The 19871-nt window shown below is 56.5% G+C and overlaps 6 protein-coding genes across 6 annotated transcripts; 3 read left to right on the top strand and 3 right to left on the bottom strand.

Moving 5' to 3' along the window:
• Positions 1-3034: 3034 nt before the first annotated feature.
• Positions 3035-5185, top strand: fbx15 (F-box domain protein; the record flags this gene model as incomplete). Its single annotated transcript, XM_025651352.1, has 2 exons — positions 3035-3202; positions 3251-5185. 2 exons carry the CDS (start codon positions 3035-3037, stop codon positions 5183-5185), a joined length of 2103 nt encoding a protein of 700 aa, XP_025500664.1.
• A 2327-nt stretch (positions 5186-7512) lies between these two features.
• Positions 7513-9065, bottom strand: BO66DRAFT_330725 (FAD/NAD(P)-binding domain-containing protein; the record flags this gene model as incomplete). The annotated part of the gene is made up of 3 exons (XM_025644061.1): positions 7513-7981; positions 8062-8470; positions 8561-9065. The coding sequence occupies 3 exons, from the start codon at positions 9063-9065 to the stop codon at positions 7513-7515; spliced, it is 1383 nt and encodes a 460-aa protein (XP_025500663.1).
• A 1773-nt stretch (positions 9066-10838) lies between these two features.
• On the top strand, positions 10839-13007 carry BO66DRAFT_422607 (caspase family protein). Its single transcript, XM_025650058.1, has 8 exons — positions 10839-11105; positions 11165-11424; positions 11491-11853; positions 11928-11972; positions 12039-12114; positions 12206-12523; positions 12611-12780; positions 12860-13007. Exons 1-8 carry the CDS (start codon positions 11005-11007, stop codon positions 12883-12885), a joined length of 1359 nt encoding a protein of 452 aa, XP_025500662.1. The 5' UTR covers positions 10839-11004; the 3' UTR covers positions 12886-13007.
• A 178-nt stretch (positions 13008-13185) lies between these two features.
• BO66DRAFT_380690 (putative RNA polymerase II Elongator complex associated protein Kti12) lies at positions 13186-14681 on the bottom strand (the record flags this gene model as incomplete). The annotated part of the gene is made up of 3 exons (XM_025645917.1): positions 14643-14681; positions 14211-14555; positions 13186-14139 (listed from the first exon to the last, which is right to left on the bottom strand). The coding sequence occupies exons 1-3, from the start codon at positions 14646-14648 to the stop codon at positions 13186-13188; spliced, it is 1305 nt and encodes a 434-aa protein (XP_025500661.1). The 5' UTR covers positions 14649-14681.
• A 202-nt stretch (positions 14682-14883) lies between these two features.
• efm7 (putative nicotinamide N-methyltransferase Nnt1) lies at positions 14884-16147 on the bottom strand. Its single transcript, XM_025645916.1, has 3 exons — positions 15783-16147; positions 15155-15721; positions 14884-15098 (listed from the first exon to the last, which is right to left on the bottom strand). Exons 1-3 carry the CDS (start codon positions 15930-15932, stop codon positions 15033-15035), a joined length of 783 nt encoding a protein of 260 aa, XP_025500660.1. The 5' UTR covers positions 15933-16147; the 3' UTR covers positions 14884-15032.
• A 624-nt stretch (positions 16148-16771) lies between these two features.
• On the top strand, positions 16772-17685 carry BO66DRAFT_168234 (uncharacterized protein). Its single transcript, XM_025642282.1, has one exon. The coding sequence runs from the start codon at positions 17181-17183 to the stop codon at positions 17559-17561; it is 381 nt and encodes a 126-aa protein (XP_025500659.1). The 5' UTR covers positions 16772-17180; the 3' UTR covers positions 17562-17685.
• The last annotated feature ends 2186 nt before the right edge of the window (positions 17686-19871 follow it).

Below are 19871 nucleotides of genomic sequence, written 5' to 3'. Positions count from 1 at the left end.
CAGTTGATATCTCGAGCTCTTTCCTGGAACTCATAAAGCAATGGCCAATAGTGAGCTGTGAGGTTGAACTCGTTCAGTTCTCAACCGCTCATACCCGTCGTCGCCCGCCAGGATTGTTCCAGCGGGACTGAGACCAGTTCTTCTCGGACAGCGGCATTGCGGTGAACCCCAACATTCGAGATAGCAAATCAATCTCCTCTCCGCGGGCATCCGCTGGCCAGATTGGCCCACACACGTGGAGGGGTAAATGCAATGCAGCATTTCGAAGGCCTTTCCTAGGTTGTCTGGCTCCTTTTGGAAAGATGACGAGCAAAGGTCCGATGCAAGGGTCCAGTCCGCATGTTTGGCTTCCGGACTTCCGACCCTCGCGTGCTGGGGCCGAACGGACCAATGTGCGCGCGATTGCATGCTACACCTTTGAGAATCAGGCTGACCGCAGCGTGACCAGCTGCCGCAGACAGAGGGGCCGGGAGTGGGCTTTCGAGCACCACCCCCGCATTGCAGGGATACCAGAATCCGATGCTTAAGTGCTCCGGCGGATATTCTATTGGGCTACGCGGGTCAGAACGAGTGGACGCCAGCAAGGCTGACTGACGCAATCGAATCGAGTTCTAGGTCTAGCTACGAGCTTGGTTGGGGTGGGAAGAGCAGAAAAGAAAAGCAGAGGAGGAGAGGGGCCAAGATAAGTGCTTACGCCTCGTTCTTTCTTACCCTGAAGGATGCAGAACCCGTCGGTGCACCTTATATACTTTGCAGCTCCGAGCATGGAACTGGTACCTGTTTCAGACCAGTCGCGCCGCTTTTACGAGCGGGGCTGATGCCTGCCCCTATCATCTGGGTATCCTGACTCCCTGAGGGATCTGATCCCGGGTTGATGCTGTCATTGGATGAGAGTCTGGAAAACGCTTTGGGCTCTGGCTCTGGTTGGAGATCCGAAGCGAGGATCATCGTGGGCGCGGTGGGCGGGATGACCCTGCTTACCTGCGGTAGGGGGTCAATTCCGTCGTCATCCGATCAGGCTGTCCGTCCGTCAGTCGGAGTATGCGTGCGCCATTATTCATGATTCCTAAGTTACCGATCATCGACCATCTTGGTCAGAAAGGTGGATCATACGTACCCGGCTTGACCTTATTTGCCTGTTCATCTGTGGGTAATTGGGATGAATGGTCATTCAGCCTCATCATTGTTATCCTCATCGACATCAATCATCACGGTCATTGTTCCCGCCTGAGGCAACCAAACACGACGACCGCGAGCGTGACGAGCCTCATTCCTGTTGAGCCACGTGCTTCCTTCCTTTGTCCTTCTTTGACAGTTTCCATCCATCCCACTTGGTTCCACTACTACGGAGTACACTTCAACGGTTCAACCTGAAATGAGCGAGGAGTCACCCTTTCCCCACTGACGGAGTGGAGATTGAGGCTCAACTGGGCCGTCCGACAGTCCGGAACCTCTCGTCTAGAGTTTCCTTTCGGCTGTTGAATCCTGATCCAATTGCCCTCCCTTGCGTAATCCCGTCGATAGTGGCTCGGGGTTACTGGCTTGGCTTGCTGCTGCCAGGCTCCCAAGATTTCGGTTCAATGATTACTAGACTATTGCACACGTAGCTAGCTAGCTACCTACCTACTCCGTACCTAGTCCCGAGTCGCTAGTTCGTTGAGCCTCTTCCACTTGAGTCCCTGGACGGCCGCAACAGGTCTCACGAGGGCAAGAGAGCGAATGGGAAGAGACGCTACTATTATTAGCGCCGATCGTTGAGGGCAGAGCAAGAGGTCGTACTGCTGACGGCACTGAAACGCAGACGCAGCCTTGTCTAGGGTTGTCCCCCTGACAATCACCCTAAGATACCGTGGATGAGTTAACCCGATATTGGAGGGATGTCATAACACAGCAGGACACAGAGATCATGCCTGATCTGACCGCCCTTCTAGATAGGTATGCTTTGAGTGGGACGGTCGATCTTCGTTGTCGCATTTTTGTTCGAGTGGGTCGTACTTGTGGAGCTTTGCGGCTATTACTGTCGTTGTTGGTATTGTTGCTGCTGCTTGCTGCTTGCGGCGACTGCGACTACGTCCTGGTCCTGGTGGTCCTGGTCCTTGTTGATTACTGCTGTCACTCGGACCCTCGGACCCTCGGTGACTTTTTAGTCTTCCTTTTTTGTTCCCTCGGGCGGGTCTCTTGCTAGAACTTGTAAGAGAGAGAAAGCAGAGAGAGGGAGTAATCAATTATTATTATTCCCACTCACTACTACACGCACTAGCTCACCTACCTTACTTTTCGCCCCCCCTCTCTTACTGATCTGAGCTGCTGCCCCCGGTTCATTTTCACCCTCCCAGGAATGAGACGGAAAACCAGCCACAGAGCCGCATCAGGACCCAAAAAGTACAAGTTCTCACCATGACGGCTGATCTCCCTCTTGACTCGGCCCAGGCGTTTCCTTTGCATGATCGTTGATTGTCATGGCCTGGGTGGATATTCTTCAGCTGGATTAAATTTTTTTTTTCCTTTATTTCTTTTTGTCTCGCTCTTGATTGCTTTCTTGCCACTGCTCAGATCTTCAGCTGAGACATGCGATTGGCTCGGAATTGAACTTTTAAGCGAAATTCGACCGATCGTGTCTTGAATGAATGAGGCTCGCCACAGTCCACTTGCACTGAAAAACACTGCATACTTCAAGGCTTGAGGCTTGGTTGATTGCCTGCGCGGCACTGCAGCGCATTGCAAACATATTACCCGTTGTGGTTTGGCTGAATTGGGCATCGGGTGCCCCCTCGACGTCTGCCTTCCTAACTGGGTTACCAGATCACCACTCAGGGCTCCATACTTTATCTCCATCTGACCGCCTTGATTTGTTTCTTCCATCCTTGTAGTCAACAATCCTTCCTCTTGTGATTATTATCGCTTGATTCTTTTTCCAAAGACCAGTGTCTGCGACACTTGACTGTCTCTTTCCTGATGGTATCGGTTTAGACCTACAGCTTTCCTACCGTCTTGCGTTCCCCTTCCCTTCGCCGCGCATGGTTGATAGTCCGAGATGGACACCGCGCATAGACCCTCCAAGAATCTGGACTGTATTCCCTACGATGTGTTCTATCAGATCGCGTCCAGACTGGGGTCCCAAGACCTGGTCCAGCTGGGCCGCGTCAACGGGACCCTATACCGTCTCGTCCAGGACGAGAACATTGCCCGCAAAGCCATCGAGGTACCTCTCTCTGATCTACACGGATAGGGGCATGACTGACTGCCCTAGAATGAATTGCGTCATACCACCGAAGGCCAGGAAGCCATTGCCGCCAGAAAAGGGTACCGCAAAGCTCTGGGCCGGGTGTTCGACATCCGCGAGGCCTTTGCGACTGCGCAGCCATACTCTGCTTCCCTCCTCGCCTATGGCAGCTCATTTCTCTACGGTGGGGGTGCCCTGACCTACATTTACAGAGAGGAGATCCGCGTACTGGACGTTCACGGCGCCAGCTGCACTGAGCAAGTGTTGAACCTTCACCGTGTCGTGTCGCGAATCATCCCGTCCTGTGACCCGAACGAAGAGACGATTCACATCCGGCTCATGCAGTATCACGACTGGAATCTGGCATTCACCGTGGAACGCGAAGACACGGAGGAGACCTGGTTGATAGCCGTGGACATGCGCCCCAAATTGGAATGCCACAAGACAGGGCGATTGCGGTTCATCACTCGGTTGCCGGACACCCGACGGCTTTTTGTCCGGCTCAACACTCGGTACATCTACTGGGGAACACACAGCATGCTGAGCGCCGACGGCCATCTGCAATGGGTGGTCGAATGCGCGGATCTGCAGACGGGTCGCAACACCACCCGGGCGCCTCTGATCCTCGACAACTTCTCCGGACACGATATCTCCCAGAACGTATGTTTTGGCGTCTACGATGACCACCTCTATGCAGTGTCGACGATGATCGGCCACGAAGCGGAGGAGATCGACTGGACCTCCTACTATGTGTGGCTGTGCATGTCGCCCACGGAGGAACCCAAGCGGAGCACGATCAACTTCAAGTGGCGGCGGCAGCACCGCGAGGGCCCGGTGAACGACACCTGGTCGGATCTGTCCCTCCGGGTCGATGAGGCCACGAAGCAGCTGATGATCCTCGAGTGTCGCCGTGAGTGGATCAACAGCGGCAGCGAGAACATTCGCACGTACTACATGCAGTCGCTGCCATCGCCGGCTGAGATCGAGCAGAGTAAGCAGGAGCGCTTCGCCGGCTTACTCCGTCGGACCCGCAACGCACCACCCCCGCCCGCCGTGCTCCCCGACGAGCCCCTGACGCGAACCCTGGACTCGACCAACAAACCCCGCTACGAACCGCCCCAAAAGCGCATCCGCCGCCACTACCACCAGGAATACCCCCCGGGAACCGACCTCGCCAAACGACGCGACTTCATCCTGGCTCGCACTAAATACCGTACCTACAATCTCTCGAGTTCGACATTTGTAGATCTTGTTACTGATGCGGCTGGACCCCAACCCGGCAACAGCAGCAACAGCACCACCACCTCGGGTCGCATCCCCACCGACCAACTCCGCCTCCGTCTGACCTCGCGCAAGCGCAAGTCCCCCATTGACTCTGCAGGTGAAGAAGTCGAACCGGGACTACTGTACCCACCGGAGCTGGACGACCAAGACTCGTCCAGCCGCCAGCCAATCGACCACAGTGAAGAACGCTTTGAATCGTTGGGGGTGCACATGTGGCCCCCCGACCACGCTCCGGCGGCGCTGACACAGCTGCTTTCACCCACGAAGCGCATCGCCTCGTCCGAGGTGCGCGCCGCCGCCGACGAACGCTCGCTGGTGTACTCGGTGGATGCGCCGGACTCTAGCGATGGCGACCAAGCCATTCTGTTCGTCAACTTCGACCCACTGCTACGGCTGCCTGGACTGCAGCGATTGGACATGACGGACGGGCGTGTGCGAGCGATGCAGCGGCCACCGCAGGAGGCAGCTGAACCGACCCATCCCGCAGGCAAGGGGGAGCGCGTCCGCGTCGGCGATGTTGCACAGATGGAGTCGACTAGGCATACGAGTTTTGGAGCCAAGCGGACGGCGGCGGCGGGGATGGGGATGGGTAAAGGGGGAAGGGGGTCACCGGTGCCCTCGGTGCGGGAGGAGGGGGCGATGTATCTGCGGCTGGGGAGGGGATTTTGGTTGCGATAGGGCAGGGTGGGCTGGCGGATGGTGTATGGTTTGCTGGGCAAACCGCCGTGCTAGGATAGGGGAGTGGCACTGCCCTACTGTCTGTGTCTACTCTCTAGTGGTGACCGGGGCTGAGCACTGCCTCAACGTGCCGTGTGGCTGTGCAACGCATGACGGATGGATGGCTGCAGCCAGTGACGCTGGCAGCGCAACCAAGTTATAGATGATAAAACCCGTGATAATATAATTGGTCAATAAGAAGCTGCATATATTTAGAGGTCGTGAGTTTTGTGTCTCGTCTTCCATGGTATAGCTACTCCTTAGTACTAGGTAAGGTATGTAGAAGGGATCTCCTCCGATCGGATAAGCAGTAGTAAGACTACAGTCAGCCTTGGCAGCCCTGACGCGTTAGTCGGATGTAAGCTTACGAGATCCTTACATGTCACGTCCTCCCACCTCACCGGTAGGTAACCCTCCCACAACCGCATTGTGTTTGGGAGTGGTAGTAGCCACAACAGGTGATGTCTTACCTCCGTGGCGTGACGAATGCCAGATTCCGCCAGTAGGATCAAGGATCCGCGAGAAATGCCTATCTGGGTGGTGGTGGGAGTTGGTGTGCTTATGCCCCCGGCTCTGATTACCGATCTTGGTATGCTGGGCATCCCCGGCGCCGCGGGTCTACGTAAGGACGTCAGGCCTGAATGTATGATCTGATCTCTGGGATGGATCCTGATCTCGATTTTTTGGGGTGATGTTGTGTAAGTTCTGTTGCGTGCGGGTGCGGTTGCGGTTGCGGTTGCGGTAAAGCGTGGTGAGGCTCTTAGGATCTGCTGGATTGGGCTTGGGCTTGTACTGTGCAGTGCGGTGCAGTGCAGTGCAGTATCTGTGGTGAGGCTCTAGCACTACACCCTACAACAAAAGATCACGTTCTTGTTTTTGAGGTGTATGGTCTGTCGTCTATAGTGCCGTATAGCTCCCCCCCTCCCCCCCCCTTTGGACAAGTAGTGATATCCCTCGATACCGTTTGGGCTATACTTTTGAGTCGATATATTGGCATCATGCCGCGTTGACGCGGGTGTATTCATTCAGATTCATGAGTGGATTCCGGGCTCTGTTCGATGGGTCTTGGGTTGATGTAGAGTTTCACGGGATGAGGGTTCGTTGGTGTTTACGATATAGTTTGTTTGGTTAGTTGTTGTGGTTGGGCATGAGCGTGAGGGTAGTGGTGGTAGTGGTGGGGGGGGGGTTACGTATCCTTTGCCTTGTCGCTGCTCTCGGTTCACGTTCACGTTTATTCTCGGAATGGATTCAACATCCTTCGGATTGGGGTTATGGGGGATATACTCCGAGTAGTGCCAGTGCCGTGTAAATGCAGAGACCAACTAGCACCCCTCCCCCAGACTGACCGCGAGCAGCTGGGCTTACGGTACAGCTTACCTACTAACCTTGAACAGCGTACAGCTTGCCAAATACGGCGAGTGGATCCCCTCCCCTCCGGTCCATACGGTACCTTCCCTAACTACCCTGTGGGTAACCTTACCCATCCCGACCCGAGTCCAAGCCCACGCCCGTCCGTATATACGGGGTCGTAGTTGTGTGTAATCTACATCTGACGTAGTAGGGCTCTAGCTCCCGCTCGTCGACGAGTCTAGCTTGTTTGGCTGGGGCTGCTGGGGCTGCTGGGTAGCTGATAGGTTGCGTCGGGTATGGCAGGTTAGGGAGTGGAGTACGTGCAGTGGAGCGAGTGTCTGTGCTTCTTCGTATCTTGTTTTTCTGACTGGCTTGATCTGACTTGATCTGACCTGATCTGACCTGGGTAAGGGATGCTCGGGTGAGGGTTGGGGATGTGGTCTTGGTCATGGGTTCGGGGAGCTCGGATTAAGTTTCTGGTTCTTGGGTCTGAGTTCTTGGTTCTCGGTTCTCGGTTCTGAGACAGTGGGGGTACGAATACGGGGCCTCATGTGGGAATTGGAGGTTGTGATGGGGCTTTGGTGGTGCTCGGTGTTGAGGTTTGAGGAAGGGGAGGGGAGGGGAGTGTTCTTGTGATGGGGGGGGGGGGTTGGATGGCGTGAGTCATGGCATTGGGGTGAGACTCTATTCTAATCATTTCTAATCAACCTAACCCTTCTAATCACTTCGGGGTGGGTGAGGCTCTTCCGAGGTGGTCAGGTTAGCTAGTTGTCTGAATGGGGTAGGTGGTGCGAGCTCATGCGCTATGACCGGGGGGATATACTTGAACTTGAATGGTAGAATGAGTTATAGGTGGATGCTGAGGGGATGAGGTGAGACAGGAGCTTTTACCTACTAAGAATGTGTAACCACAAATCTATGCGCACAAGCAACAAGATTCACAACTTCCACTCCCGCTCCTCTTCATGATCCATTTGGCCTTGAGCAGCAGCACCACCACCACCAGAACTATACCCACAATCCACTGCACCCCCCTCCGCATTCAACCGCCGCACCTCCGCCAAAACCCCCGGATACGTCCAATTGAACCTCCGAAACCGATGCACCTCCTGCGCGGACGTGCGCCCGCGCGCCTGCACATTGTTCACCTGGATGCGCGACGCGCGCGGCCGCCGCACCCGATCCAGGTCGCGCAGCAGCGCCGGCACAGCCTCGGCCGTGACATGCTCGCCCAGGAACAGACGGAACGCCTCCGCGTCCTCGATCGCCTGGGTGCCGCCCTGGCCCTGGTGCGGGGTCATCGCGTGGGCGGCGTCGCCGATCAGCACCGTGCGGCCGGCGATATAGCTGGGGAGTGGCGGGGTGTGGTGGAGGCGCCAGACGCGGAGGCCGGGGGTGGGAGCTGCGCTGTTGCATGTTAACCCCCGAGTTCCATCGTGATGAGAGTGTAGTAGAGTACGGCAAGCTTATTTCGGAAGAACACTCACCGTAGATAATCCCCCACCCAGTCGGGGAAGTCGCGGAAATGCTCGACCAGCTCCGCCTTGTCGGCCTCCGCCGACCAGTTGCCCCCCTCCGGGGGGCCCTCCGGGGCAATCTTCGCGGCCGTGGACCGCCACAGCATCGCGTCCGGCACGATGACGGCGAAGTTCAGGACCTCGAAGTCGCGGCACGGGTAGATCACGACGCGGCGCTCGGTGGCGTCGAAGGCGAAGACGGTGGTGATGCAGCCCGGCTGCGTGCGGTCGAGGGCTGCCGGTAGATAGCCCAGGGCGTCGTGGGCCTGGGCGCGCGTGAGGGTGAACCGGAAGATGGAGGAGCCGGCGGGGATGGGGTGGATGTTGGGGACGGCGGGGAGGACGAGCGGGCGGAGGGTGGATTTGATGCCGTCGGCTGCTGTTGGTTTTCCAGGTTAGTTATCAGGATGGATGGATATGGTACTGGTGCTGGTGGCCGAGAAATATCACGGGGACTGGAACTACAAACCCACAACCAAATCCGCCCTCACCACCTCCCCGGTACTCAACACCACCTCCCCATTCTCCACCTTTATATCCCCCTGCCCACTACTACCACCACAGCTGACAACCCCGACCCCCCACCGCACCCTCGCCGGACAGCCCATCACCCCCACCTCCTCCGACGGCGCCGTCGCCAACCGCAGCAGCTCGTCCCGCAGATCCGCCCGGTGGAAGAACAGCCAGTCCGCGCCGAACTCCCGGCGGTAGTCCACCGTCGTGTCGGCCGTCACCGCCCCGGCTTTGTTGTAGGCGATGGTGCGCGCCACGGGGATGGCCCGCGCCCGCCGCCGGTCCAGCCCCACACTCTCCAGGATCGCGATCCCGTTGGGCCCGATGTTGATGGCCGCCCCCGTTTCGTTGGCCGACGCGGTGCGCTCGTAGATGGTTACCTGGTGTTGTTCGCGGAGGATGCGGGCCGCCAGGAGGCCCGCGATGCCGCTGCCGATGATGGCAATGTTGAGGGGGGGCATTTTGACACTTTGGTTGGAGATTGGGATGGTGTGGGCTGGGGGTTGAGGGTTGAGAGTTGGGAGTTGAGAAGGGTTTAAAGGTGTGATGGTGGTGGTGGTGGTGGTAGTGATACCCTCCCCCCCTTGCGTGAGGCTGAGGTTGGTCATGCAAGGTGTGAAGTTTTGGGGTTGTTGGTTGTTGATGTCGTGCTGGTGATGCCATATGATAATCTTTACCTTGTGAGGGAGGAATGGTTGTGGTTAGGTTTTGGGGATGCTGGATGCTGGGAAGATGGCATTATAAGATCATGATAAGATGACCGATTGGACGACATGGACAGCTAGGAGCGACTATCACCACTAGCCTGTCAGTGTGATTATAATGATCATTCATACGCATCAACAATAGACTGGACTTCGTGAGTTTATGCTGTTCTTGGCCCCAGCAAGTTCATCACTAGCAAGGAGCTGCCGATGATGTGCAAATTTGCCAGTTCAGTGTCCTAGACGTACTGATCCTATGTTACTTCTATCATCTCCATCTGGGCAAGATGAGCACATGGTGTCCAGCGATCAAACTCATGCATTTGGCAAGCGACGTTGACGCGTGAGATGTTTCGGTCGCTCACTCATGAAGTTCTTCTGTGTTTGAACCTTTCATCCACCGGTTGACTGGTCGCGAACATGTTTCGTGTCGGTGACCAAGTTCAGTATGATTGTTGCCTTGTTGATGTCTTCTGCCTTTGACAAGTTAGACATAAGCGTAAGCATTGAATCAGTGGACCAAAAAGCTTAGCAAACCTCAAGTCTAGACAATACCCCTAGAATAACTACGGTCAAATGCTGGTAGGAGAAGCAAAACTTAAGAGTCAAGAAGTAACTGCTAATCCCCATGCAACCAGTCTGCAATCTTGTCATTCCCCGCGAGGGCTATACCTATCACATCGAGGATAACTCCCTACCCAGTAGTCCCCGATCATCTGATGAGTCGAGATAAGATCCCTGACCCAACTACCAATCAGATCCTCTGCACCGCTACGTTCCAAGGCAGAAAGAAGGCTGGCCGTGGCAACATTGCGTAACGATGCAGGACCAAACTAGAATCCGGATTCAATCTTCCCCGCATGGCCCGAGTCTGGCAGTGGCAGAGGATTTCATTGATCGCCCTACCCGGGGTCAGTCGCTCAAGTCCGAACCGCTGGCCAACCTCTGGCCAAGTCGATTGGTCGGTGCCTAAAAGGGGCTGCAGCGAGTCTTCTGGAAGATTGCCTGTCTGATCCATGGCTGAGTCCGCTGGGCAACGTAATCCTGCGTCCACGGTATGGTCGGATGTTCCGTGCCGGGAGGTCGATAGGTATGGCTTGAGTGGTGAGTGGTAAGGAGTGTAGAGTAAGTGTAAAAGGTATAGTATAGTATCTTATTTCATTCATACTACTCAAATGAATCCGTCTGTATAGATGCTGTTGTTCTTCAGTGCTCACCTCAGTTCTGTCTCAGTTGGCAGGGCAGGCACCTCCCTCCTGGCCGTGTAATACTGCTGTAACATCGTGTATTGTAACTCTGCCCTACGCCTCGTGCGGCCCCACCGTCTCTCCCAATGGCAGCCAATGCCGAGTGCTGGTGAGCGGGGAAGAAGCCGCATCAGCCAGCCCTGTGAGTCTGCGACAATCTTGCCTCTGCCGCCCTTTAAATACTAAATCTTTCCCCTCGCCGTGTCAGCTTCTTCTCCTTACAATCTTCTTTCCCCTCTTGACTGTTCCCGGGCCCGTATACACGAATCTCCACCTACCTCAAGACTAGACAGACAGTCTAGGCTCCATTCACCGGGCATAGCGGTAGACAATCGCCCACATTCCGGCTTAACAGTAGTAGTTCACTCGCGGATATTCTTATCCGCTCGCACACCGACACACCGGCTCGCCCCTCCCTTTTGCCCACAGCCTCCTTTCCCAAGCAATTGATGTACTACCAGAACTCGGGATATTCGCAGGGATGGTCCGGCGGTTATCCTCCTCCTTCTCATCAGGGAAGCTGGGGTCCGCCGCCTCCACACCATAACCAGTGGGTTTACCTGTGACGAAGATAAAGACACGCACGCAGACTAATCGATCCCGCTCTAGATATCCCCCTAGTCCACAATACTATCCCCCTGCAGGACCCCCTCCCGGCCCTCCGCCAGGACACCAGTACTCTCCTCCGCCCGGCCCTCCGCCCGGCCATCAGTATCCTCCGCCGTCCGGCCCGCCTCCGTCTCACCACTACTCCTCCTCCGGTGGTTATCCACCCTACCCCTCCCCGGCCCCATCCCCCTACGGCCACCCTCACACTCCGACCCCGCCACCGCAATCCTCATCCCCAGGCCACACCCGATCCTACCACAGTGAGTCCATCCAAAAGTCACACCCTTCCCCCAATTCTCCCTCTAATGCCACCCCCCTCCGACCAGGCCACTCTCAATCATGGGGCTCCCTCCCCCCGCGCCCGCCACAGGAGGCCCAACAGTTCGGCAAGGGCGCCCCCTCCAACTACCGGTTCCAGTACTCGACCTGCACGGGGCGGCGCAAGGCGCTGCTGATCGGCATCAACTACATCGGCCAGCCGAACGCGCTGCGCGGCTGCATCAACGACGTGACCAACATGTCGACCTTCCTGAACGAGAAGTACGGCTACCGGCGCGAGGACATGGTCATCCTGACCGACGACCAGCAGAACCCGATGAGCGTGCCCACCAAGGCCAACATCCTGCGGGCCATGCAGTGGTTGGTCAAGGATGCGCAGCCGAACGATTCGCTGTTCATTCACTTTTCGGGTGCGTGGCCCCCCTGAATAGCCGTATGTCTGTGTGTGCGCGTAGAACTGACTAACTGACTGGATCTGTATCAGGGCACGGAGGTCGTACGCCTGATCTGGATGGTGACGAAGAGGATGGTGAGTCTTCCAGGCAAACCCAAACACATAAACCCCCGGCATTAACCTGATGACACCGGCGTTAAGGCTACGACGACGTAATCTACCCCCTCGACTACCGCACCGCGGGCCACATCGTCGACGACGACATGCACGATATAATGTAAGCGAGGCCCTTCACCCTGCATACAAACACACACACACACACACAGCGAGAAAGAGAGAGCGCGACAGCTAACCAAACAAACAAAAAGGGTCCGCCCCCTGCAACCCGGCGTGCGGCTCACGGCGATCTTCGACTCGTGCCACTCCGGCACCGCGCTGGACCTGCCCTACGTCTACTCGACGCAGGGGATCCTCAAGGAGCCCAACCTGGCCAAGGAGGCGGCGATGGACCTGTTCAGCGCCTTCCAGTCGTACGGCAAGGGCGACCTGAGCAGCGTCGCGCAGACGGCCATCGGCTTCTTCAAGAAGGCGGCCAACGGCGACACCGCCCGCCAGCGCACCATGCAGACCAAGACCTCCCCGGCCGACGTGGTCATGTTCTCCGGGTCCAAGGATACGCAGACTTCGTACGTCCCTGCTCCTCTCCTCAGGAAGGAAGGAAATGGCTTCGCCAGACGGTGCCGAATACGCTAATTCTTTTTGCCGACCGATAGGGCCGACACCTTCCAGGACGGCGAGGCGCGCGGCGCGCTGAGCTGGGCCTTCATCAAGTCGCTCCAGCAGCGGCCCAACCAGAGTTACCTGCAGCTGCTGAATTCCATCCGCAACGAGCTGGAGGGCAAGTATACGCAGAAGCCGCAGTTGAGCTGTAGTCATCCGCTTGGTGAGTGGTCCTGCCTGTCCGGTGGAGTAGGGCAGGTGAGAGAGTGTGTGTGGATGTGTTTGCTAATGTTTGAGTGTAGATACCAATTTGCTTTTCGTGATGTGAGACGATGCGATGGATTTGGGGGCGGGGGGCGGGGGGCGGTGGCATTGGCATTGCATATGGGTTTGGTGTGAGCGATTTCTTCTGTTCTATTCTCAGCACCCCTTTGGGTGGGTATATACACTCTATACAATATACAATATCCAACGATGAAAGCTGTACTCGTCTGTTTTCCCATCTGACCGTAACGCGTAAGGCTGAAACACCACCACTTCATGCATCCATCCCCCCCCAAACATCATAAAGACACCGCTATGCTCCCATCCACCCTTCGAAAGGCACGAACCACCCTTGCAAAAGAAACTAAGTATCGACACCCCCAACCTCAGCGTTCAAAAACCGCACAAACGCATCGGGGATCTCCTCGCTCGTCAGCCCGCCGCCGCGCGCACTGGCATGCGGGCCGGCCACATACGCCCGATTCAGCGTGATCCACTGCCGCCGCCACCGCTGCAGCCGCGGCAGCGCCAGCACGCCGCCGGCGGCGGCCAGCTCCTCGGTGGGCCCGCCGGCGCGGGCGACGTGCGCGGGCACGAACAGCGGCGTCGCCGACGCCGGGATCGGGATCGTGATGCCTTCGTCCCTTCTCCCGGAGGAGGAGGAGGGGGAAGCGGAAGCGGAGGCCGCGAGCGCCTCGTCGGCGGTGGGGTGCGCCTGCGTGAACGCGCGGATGGCCGCGATGATGCTCGAGGTGGTTTTCTCGATGCTGTACAGTGCGGTGGAGGAGGTGGTGGCGGGGAGGGCGGTGGCCTGGTGCGGGCGGATGCGGGGGCGGCCCAGGGGGGTTCTTCCGCCGCCGTTGGCCGTGGTGGTTGTGTAGGTTGAGGGGGCGATGCTGGCGGTTTCGGGATTGGTGAGGTGGGTGTTGGTGAGGGAGGTGGTGGTTAGGTCTAGGAGGGATGTCCGGGGGTGTTGTTGTTGTTGTTGTTGGTCTTCGGGCGATGCGGTGGAGGGGTGCGGGAGGCCCGTCAGGGCGGTCCAGATCTCGGCGATGGGAGGCGAGGCGTCCGACCATGGCACCGTGAAGAGCGGCTTGTCCCATCGGCTGTGGATGCTGGGTTCTTCGTAGCGGAAGATCAGGTTGTTGAGGAGGTCCGTCGGGTAGGGGTCTTCTTTGTCGGTTGTTGGTGCATCGGTGGTGGTGGTGGCCTCCTCCTCCTCCTCCGGGGAGGAGGTAGGTACACCCTCCGCGGCCTTGCGCTGGATCCTCGCCTCGTTGTTCTTCACGCACTGCTCGATCGGCGTGCCCACGTGGACCTATGCCCCGTTTCTCAATTAGCAATCACTCTCCCCTCTCACCCAGCCTCTTGGAGGGCAAGGATACACACCACACAACTGCTCGTCTTCAGCGCCTTCGCCTCACACCACAGCTGATACCGATATCCCTTGATGTAGTTCATCCCGTCCAGGATCACGAAACTGTCCTTGCCCAGCGCCCGCTTGGCCCGCGCGTACGCCACCCCGCGCGACTCCTTCTCCGTGCGCGCCTGGTCGTAGACCGTGCGCGGGTGCGACGGATCGTGCGTCGGCACCACATGGACCTTGAACCGGGGCTTGGAGTCCGGGAACACCCCGGACGCGTAGAGCTCGTCCTGCGTCGCTTCGAGTTGCGCCGCGAGTTGGTTCGCCCGGTAGGTCAGCCCCGAGCAGGGGTAGCCGGTTAGCACTATGAGCTTTTTTTTTCCGGGAGAGGTCAGTATTCCGTACGTTTCATCGTAAGGTCGGTTGGGTTGAAGAGGGGGTATGGGTGTTGGACTTACTGGCATGGTGGGCTTGCGCTGGGTGGGATCAATGTCTAGAATTGTCGGATGGTTGGTATGTGTGATGATGCAAGTTGGGGATTTTTTTGCGCGGGGCCGCCGCCGCCGCTGCGGGCGGGCGGTGGGTGGGGTTACATGTGACTTTGCTTTGCGGTACAGAGCTGCTCCGTTTCTGGTCGGTTTCAACTACACTGCGATTGATTGAGATTGTATACTTGTTTACAAAGTGTTTCGAGGCAATGGCAAAATGTATAATGTAGTAGATTGATATAAGGGGGGGAAACGCCCGTCTATCCAAGCAAACAATCACTTTTGTATGTACTGTACCATGTGCCCCCGCGCAACACCAGCCATGCAACCCAATTCATGTCTCGTCCAGTCCCCGGCCGTCTATTTCAACTCCTCCTCCGTCCACCGGATCTCATATCCAAACACTGTCCTCCGTAGCCGCTCATCCTAAGCCCAAGATTAGCACTGATTCCCCCCCAACAAAGCACGACAAGAATACTCACTCCCGGATCATTCTCGAACAACACATCGTCCATCACCTTCTCGAAGATCTTGGTGACGTGGAACCCACTCTCCTCGGCCAGCGGGAAGAACTTCTCCGTCTTGGGCAGCAACCACGGCTGGTACGGGGTGAAGATGACGAGGGCGACGGCCTCCGGGCTGCGCTTGAGCGCCGCGCGCATCGTCTGGATCAGGTTCGGGTGCTCGCGGTGGCTGTATACCACGTCGGCCATGATCAGCAGATCAAAGCCCTGGCTCCGGGCGGCTTCCGGGAGATAGGCGAGGAGCGGCGCGACGGAGGTGCCCCATTTGTACCCGTCCACATGCAGCGCGGAGTCGCGGCCGACGAGCGCGGCCGACAGCCCCGCGTTGTGGCGCATGTTCTCGACCAGGTCGACGTCCGGGTAGTCGGTCATCACGGCGGTGCGGGCGCCCAGGATGGCGCTGACGATGCTGGGGACGCCCGCCGCGGCGCCGATCTCCAGCACGTCCTTCCCCTTGACGAGTCGGTCGGCGTGTTCTTCGAGGTAGTGGGAGCTGGTGCGGCCGGCGTTCCAGAGGAGGTTGCCCTATCAGAAGGAGAAAAGGTGAGTTTGGCGAAAGAAGTTGAACAGAATTGGGGGGATATACGTAGAGCGGATGGCTGCCCACCAGGCGGACGCGCACCGTCTGTCCAGACAGCATGTGATGCTCCGCAAAGGTGGGCTCCGGTTCGGGCTCGTAGAACCCCTCCGGATCCTGGAACATGTCCCCGGTGTCGAAATTGTCCTCGTCCGCCATGGTTTCGGTCGCTCGCTGGGTCAGGTGGTGGTCCAGGATGCGAGGGGCATTGCGGGCGACCGATTCGGATGCAGGCGCCCTGCGCTGATAATTTCTCGCTATCGCGATAGTGTCGAGTGGAGCTCGTCCATAGTGGGGATGTCCTTTCTGGGTTTAGCTTGATCCTCCAGGATCACATGACACCATGTGACCTGAACCGAGGCATTTGAATCCAGACAGTCACGGTGCTTGCAGTGCAGTGGTGGATTGCGCAGCAAATTCCAAAAGGAAAAACTGAACCCCGCGTGGAGATGCGGACCGGGTAAAAGTCGGACACGGGATTTCCCTTTTGGGCTCTTTTGGGCTCTTTTGGCTCTTTTGGCTCCAACTGTGATTGTTCCAATAAGGCAATCTTGGCGATCTTCAAGGACTTGCTGGAACTGGTTTAGTCCTGCTACTTAAGTTCAGTCTATTCAGGCCTTGGACTCCTTTCAATCGATCATCAATGATCATTGATTGCTCAAGGAGAAGATTGGCCTTGCAGTGGACGAGGTATGTAACAGTACCTTGCGTCAAAAGTACGTATGCCTTCTTTACCCGGGGTGCATGGATAATCTACCAAGTACTGGACTGGACTTCCACCGCATAAAAGCTGGAGAGTTGACTTCGGGATTCTGGGGTTAGGCTTGGGTTTGGGACGGTTTCATCATCATCACCCAGTCGTTGAAGTTCTTTCTTATCGTTGACTTTCTCGTTGGAGATTTGCCGGACGTCATACCGCGGTCCATCCGGTCAACCGCCCCACGTGTTGCTGGGACTGGGACTTTTTTTTTCTCTCTGGCTCAGTCTATTCTTTCTACTTAACTGCATCACTGCTGCTTCCGCTGCTTCTCATCACGCCATCCCCTCCCTCCTTTTTCAAGGCTGAGAGGCAGTTAAAATCTCGACTGGACTCCACCGGATCAGTCCACGCACTTTGCAGAGATAGGGTGAAAGCAGCCCTGTAGTGTACGGAATACAGTACACAATCCTCTTTGTTACCTGTTAGATAGTCGTCAGCCTTTAGCCGTCTTTCACTTACCTTATCTTCATCTCCATCTCAGCTTATATCAACCGCCATCTGACATCTACACCTGCACTTCACCTACACCTTTACCCACAACCACCACCACCACCACCACCACCACCACCACCACCACCACCACCATCACCACCTACATCATCACCTCATCCAGCCCAACCACTACACCACAAGTATCGATAAGAATAATGGCAACCCTCAACGCCTCCCAAGCCCACCCCCAAAACCTCACCACCACCTCTCCGGCCAGCTCCGTCCCGCAACCCCCCAACCCCCTCAACCTAGCCGCCGCGGCCGCCATGGCCGTCACCAGCACCAGCACCAACAGCACCAGCACCAACCCCTCTCAACGTCCCACCGAACCGCACCAAACCCACCACCACCACCACCACCAACAACACCACCTAGACCCCTCAAACCACACCGACAACTACCCGCACCAGATCACCGGCTCCGGCGGCCCGACCGCCACCGCCCCGTTCCTGCGCGACTTCAGCCTCGTCGCGGAGGCAGCCAAGCGGGCGCAGATGTCCGTCATGGTGCGCGATCTGGAGAGTGTGACGCTATAGAAACGGTCATCAGAATGACATGCATAGATCTCGGTCCTGCAAATACGGCCAGAACTGATTCTTATTCTTTTCCATTCAAAACTGGTTAGATCTCGGTGCAAGGATGAAGTGTGAGGCGCGCGAGGTGGAGGGACAAGGATCGGAACGATCAAGCGACAAACCGGTGGTTACTTTAGAGTCGAGGGCTGGATTTCTTCGACTCGCGGGGGCAAAGCGCCCAGGAGATGCGAATCAGAAAGAGAGGTGGAGATGGGGAAGGTCATCGATGGATGCGATGCGATGCGATATACTTTCAGCGGAATCACGATCCAAGCAAGCCCAAGCCCAAGCCCAAGCCCAAGCCCAAGCCCAAGACCCGGGGGCCAGGGCCAAAGGTTCCGCCAACCCACCAGCGCAAACCAAAAACCAAACCCAGTCAAAAACATACCCAACAGAACATCAACACCCACGACCAACCGGACAAATGAGCAGATACATACATATATCAGACCCTCCCTGACAACCACCTCCCTGACAACCACCTCCCGACCCCCCACTTCCCAACCCAGCCCCCTGATGCACCATACCTGCACTAGTCAACTAATACCCCCTTCCCAATTCCTTTGCTTCCTGCCCAACAATCTGACTTACCTTGGCTCCTATGTTCCGGAAACATTTCTTCTGCTGTTCAATCCTCAAATACTAATGGCGCATACGTGTGGGATGGTGGTATGATAGCGGAGCCTGGAAACATCCGGCATGAGTACGAGTACGAGCATGAGTATTTCTTGGGGCGCTGGACTTTTCTGTGCCTTGATGTTCCAGGTCTGGAGGACCTGGCTTTAATGTTGTAGCTGAGCGGTAGCGGTGGGATAGAAGATACACGAGAATCCGAGTTGTTTCTTACTCTTACGCATACGCAAGTATGATGCGGTAGTGTAGTGTAGTGGACCTTTGTGGGAGTCTTGTTGACCCCTTCAAAAAAGCATGGGGTATTTAGAAGTACGGGTATGGGGAAAGGGCTAGGGAAAGGGTAGCATACTAGTAGTATACAGAAACCTTCCCGGGTCAACCGTTGCGTCGGCATTACAACGCGGTGGGTCAAGTAGCACCACCACCGCACCGCTGGACAGGAGTCTGGAGTACAGTCCACATCCACATATCGAAACCCAGGTCCTTGAAAAAGCGGAGGGGGAGGGGAGTGTCGCAGGGTATACTATACCACACCCACGACAGCCAGATCTCACCCCGGTATCCTGGACTACCTCTACCTCTACCTGGACCTCCAACCAATACTAAAGACCACCCCCGAAGAGGGTAGGTAGGTAAGTTGGCATCCAGTCCAGGCTGGACTGAATTGCGATCCATAGGCGCATGTATGGACAGTACATATGTGTGTTGGTGGGAAGAACAGTACTTCCATGCATCAGGTCAGTCAATATATTAGGCGTGTCTTCAATACAGCCAGACCGGGGCCAGCAGGGCCAGCAGGGCCAGTGGATGGGGGGGGGGGGGGGGGGGGGGGGGGGGGGGGGGGGGTCCCGATGCTGTGCTTGATGTACATGTCCTGTACATGTACGGAGTACATGTGAGGTACACACGTGTACCTAGACAGACTTACAGAGCTGGGTGGGTTTGGGATTTGGATATCCAGTCAGTCCTGTGGGGAAGTGAGTCGGTGTTCTGGGCCTAGCTGTATATCTTTTTGTTTTGCTTTCGGACGGAGGAAGCGGGAGTGGAGTGCTGTACTGTACATACTAGGCAACCCCCGGCTGTGGTGATCGGGTGGAATTGACGGTTTAGGTCGGATTGGGTTGATGAATTCTGCCCTCGTCAGATAAAAGCCATGCTATCGTACCTAGTGACGATACCCCAATGCTCAACCCAAGCCGATTCATTGTGAAGTATGTGGACGAAGTTCTCGAATCGATCTATAATTAACAAGTACAACCCCCGAAACGGGACCGGGCCGTGCGGAATGAAAGGAGCACAGCGGGAAGGGGGTATGTCATACACACAAGGCATCATGCAAAGCTATGTAAGATGTAAGGGTCGGTGGTATGGCCGAATATGATGGTATGTATGTACATGGAAAAAAAAAACCATATGGTGGATGTTGCCTGTTGCCGACACCACCAAAAAGACAAAAAAGCGTACTCGTACAACTCAAAGCAAACAAGTGTATAAATAGACATGCATGCGTTGTCTGGTTTTTTTGGGGGGGCATGTTTGTCCCTGAGAATCGAGGTGGTGGCAAGCACTCATGTGATAGGTGGTCAAGAAAAGAAACGCAAAAGAAAGCACGGACCGAGAAATGATCAACACCAAACG

The sequence above is a fragment of the Aspergillus aculeatinus genome (genome assembly GCF_003184765.1).
Source record: "Aspergillus aculeatinus CBS 121060 unplaced genomic scaffold BO66scaffold_47, whole genome shotgun sequence".
Taxonomy (NCBI): Eukaryota; Fungi; Ascomycota; class Eurotiomycetes; order Eurotiales; family Aspergillaceae; genus Aspergillus; species Aspergillus aculeatinus.
Note: the sequence above shows the minus strand (reverse complement) of the source record. Positions and strands in the feature narration are given on the sequence as shown.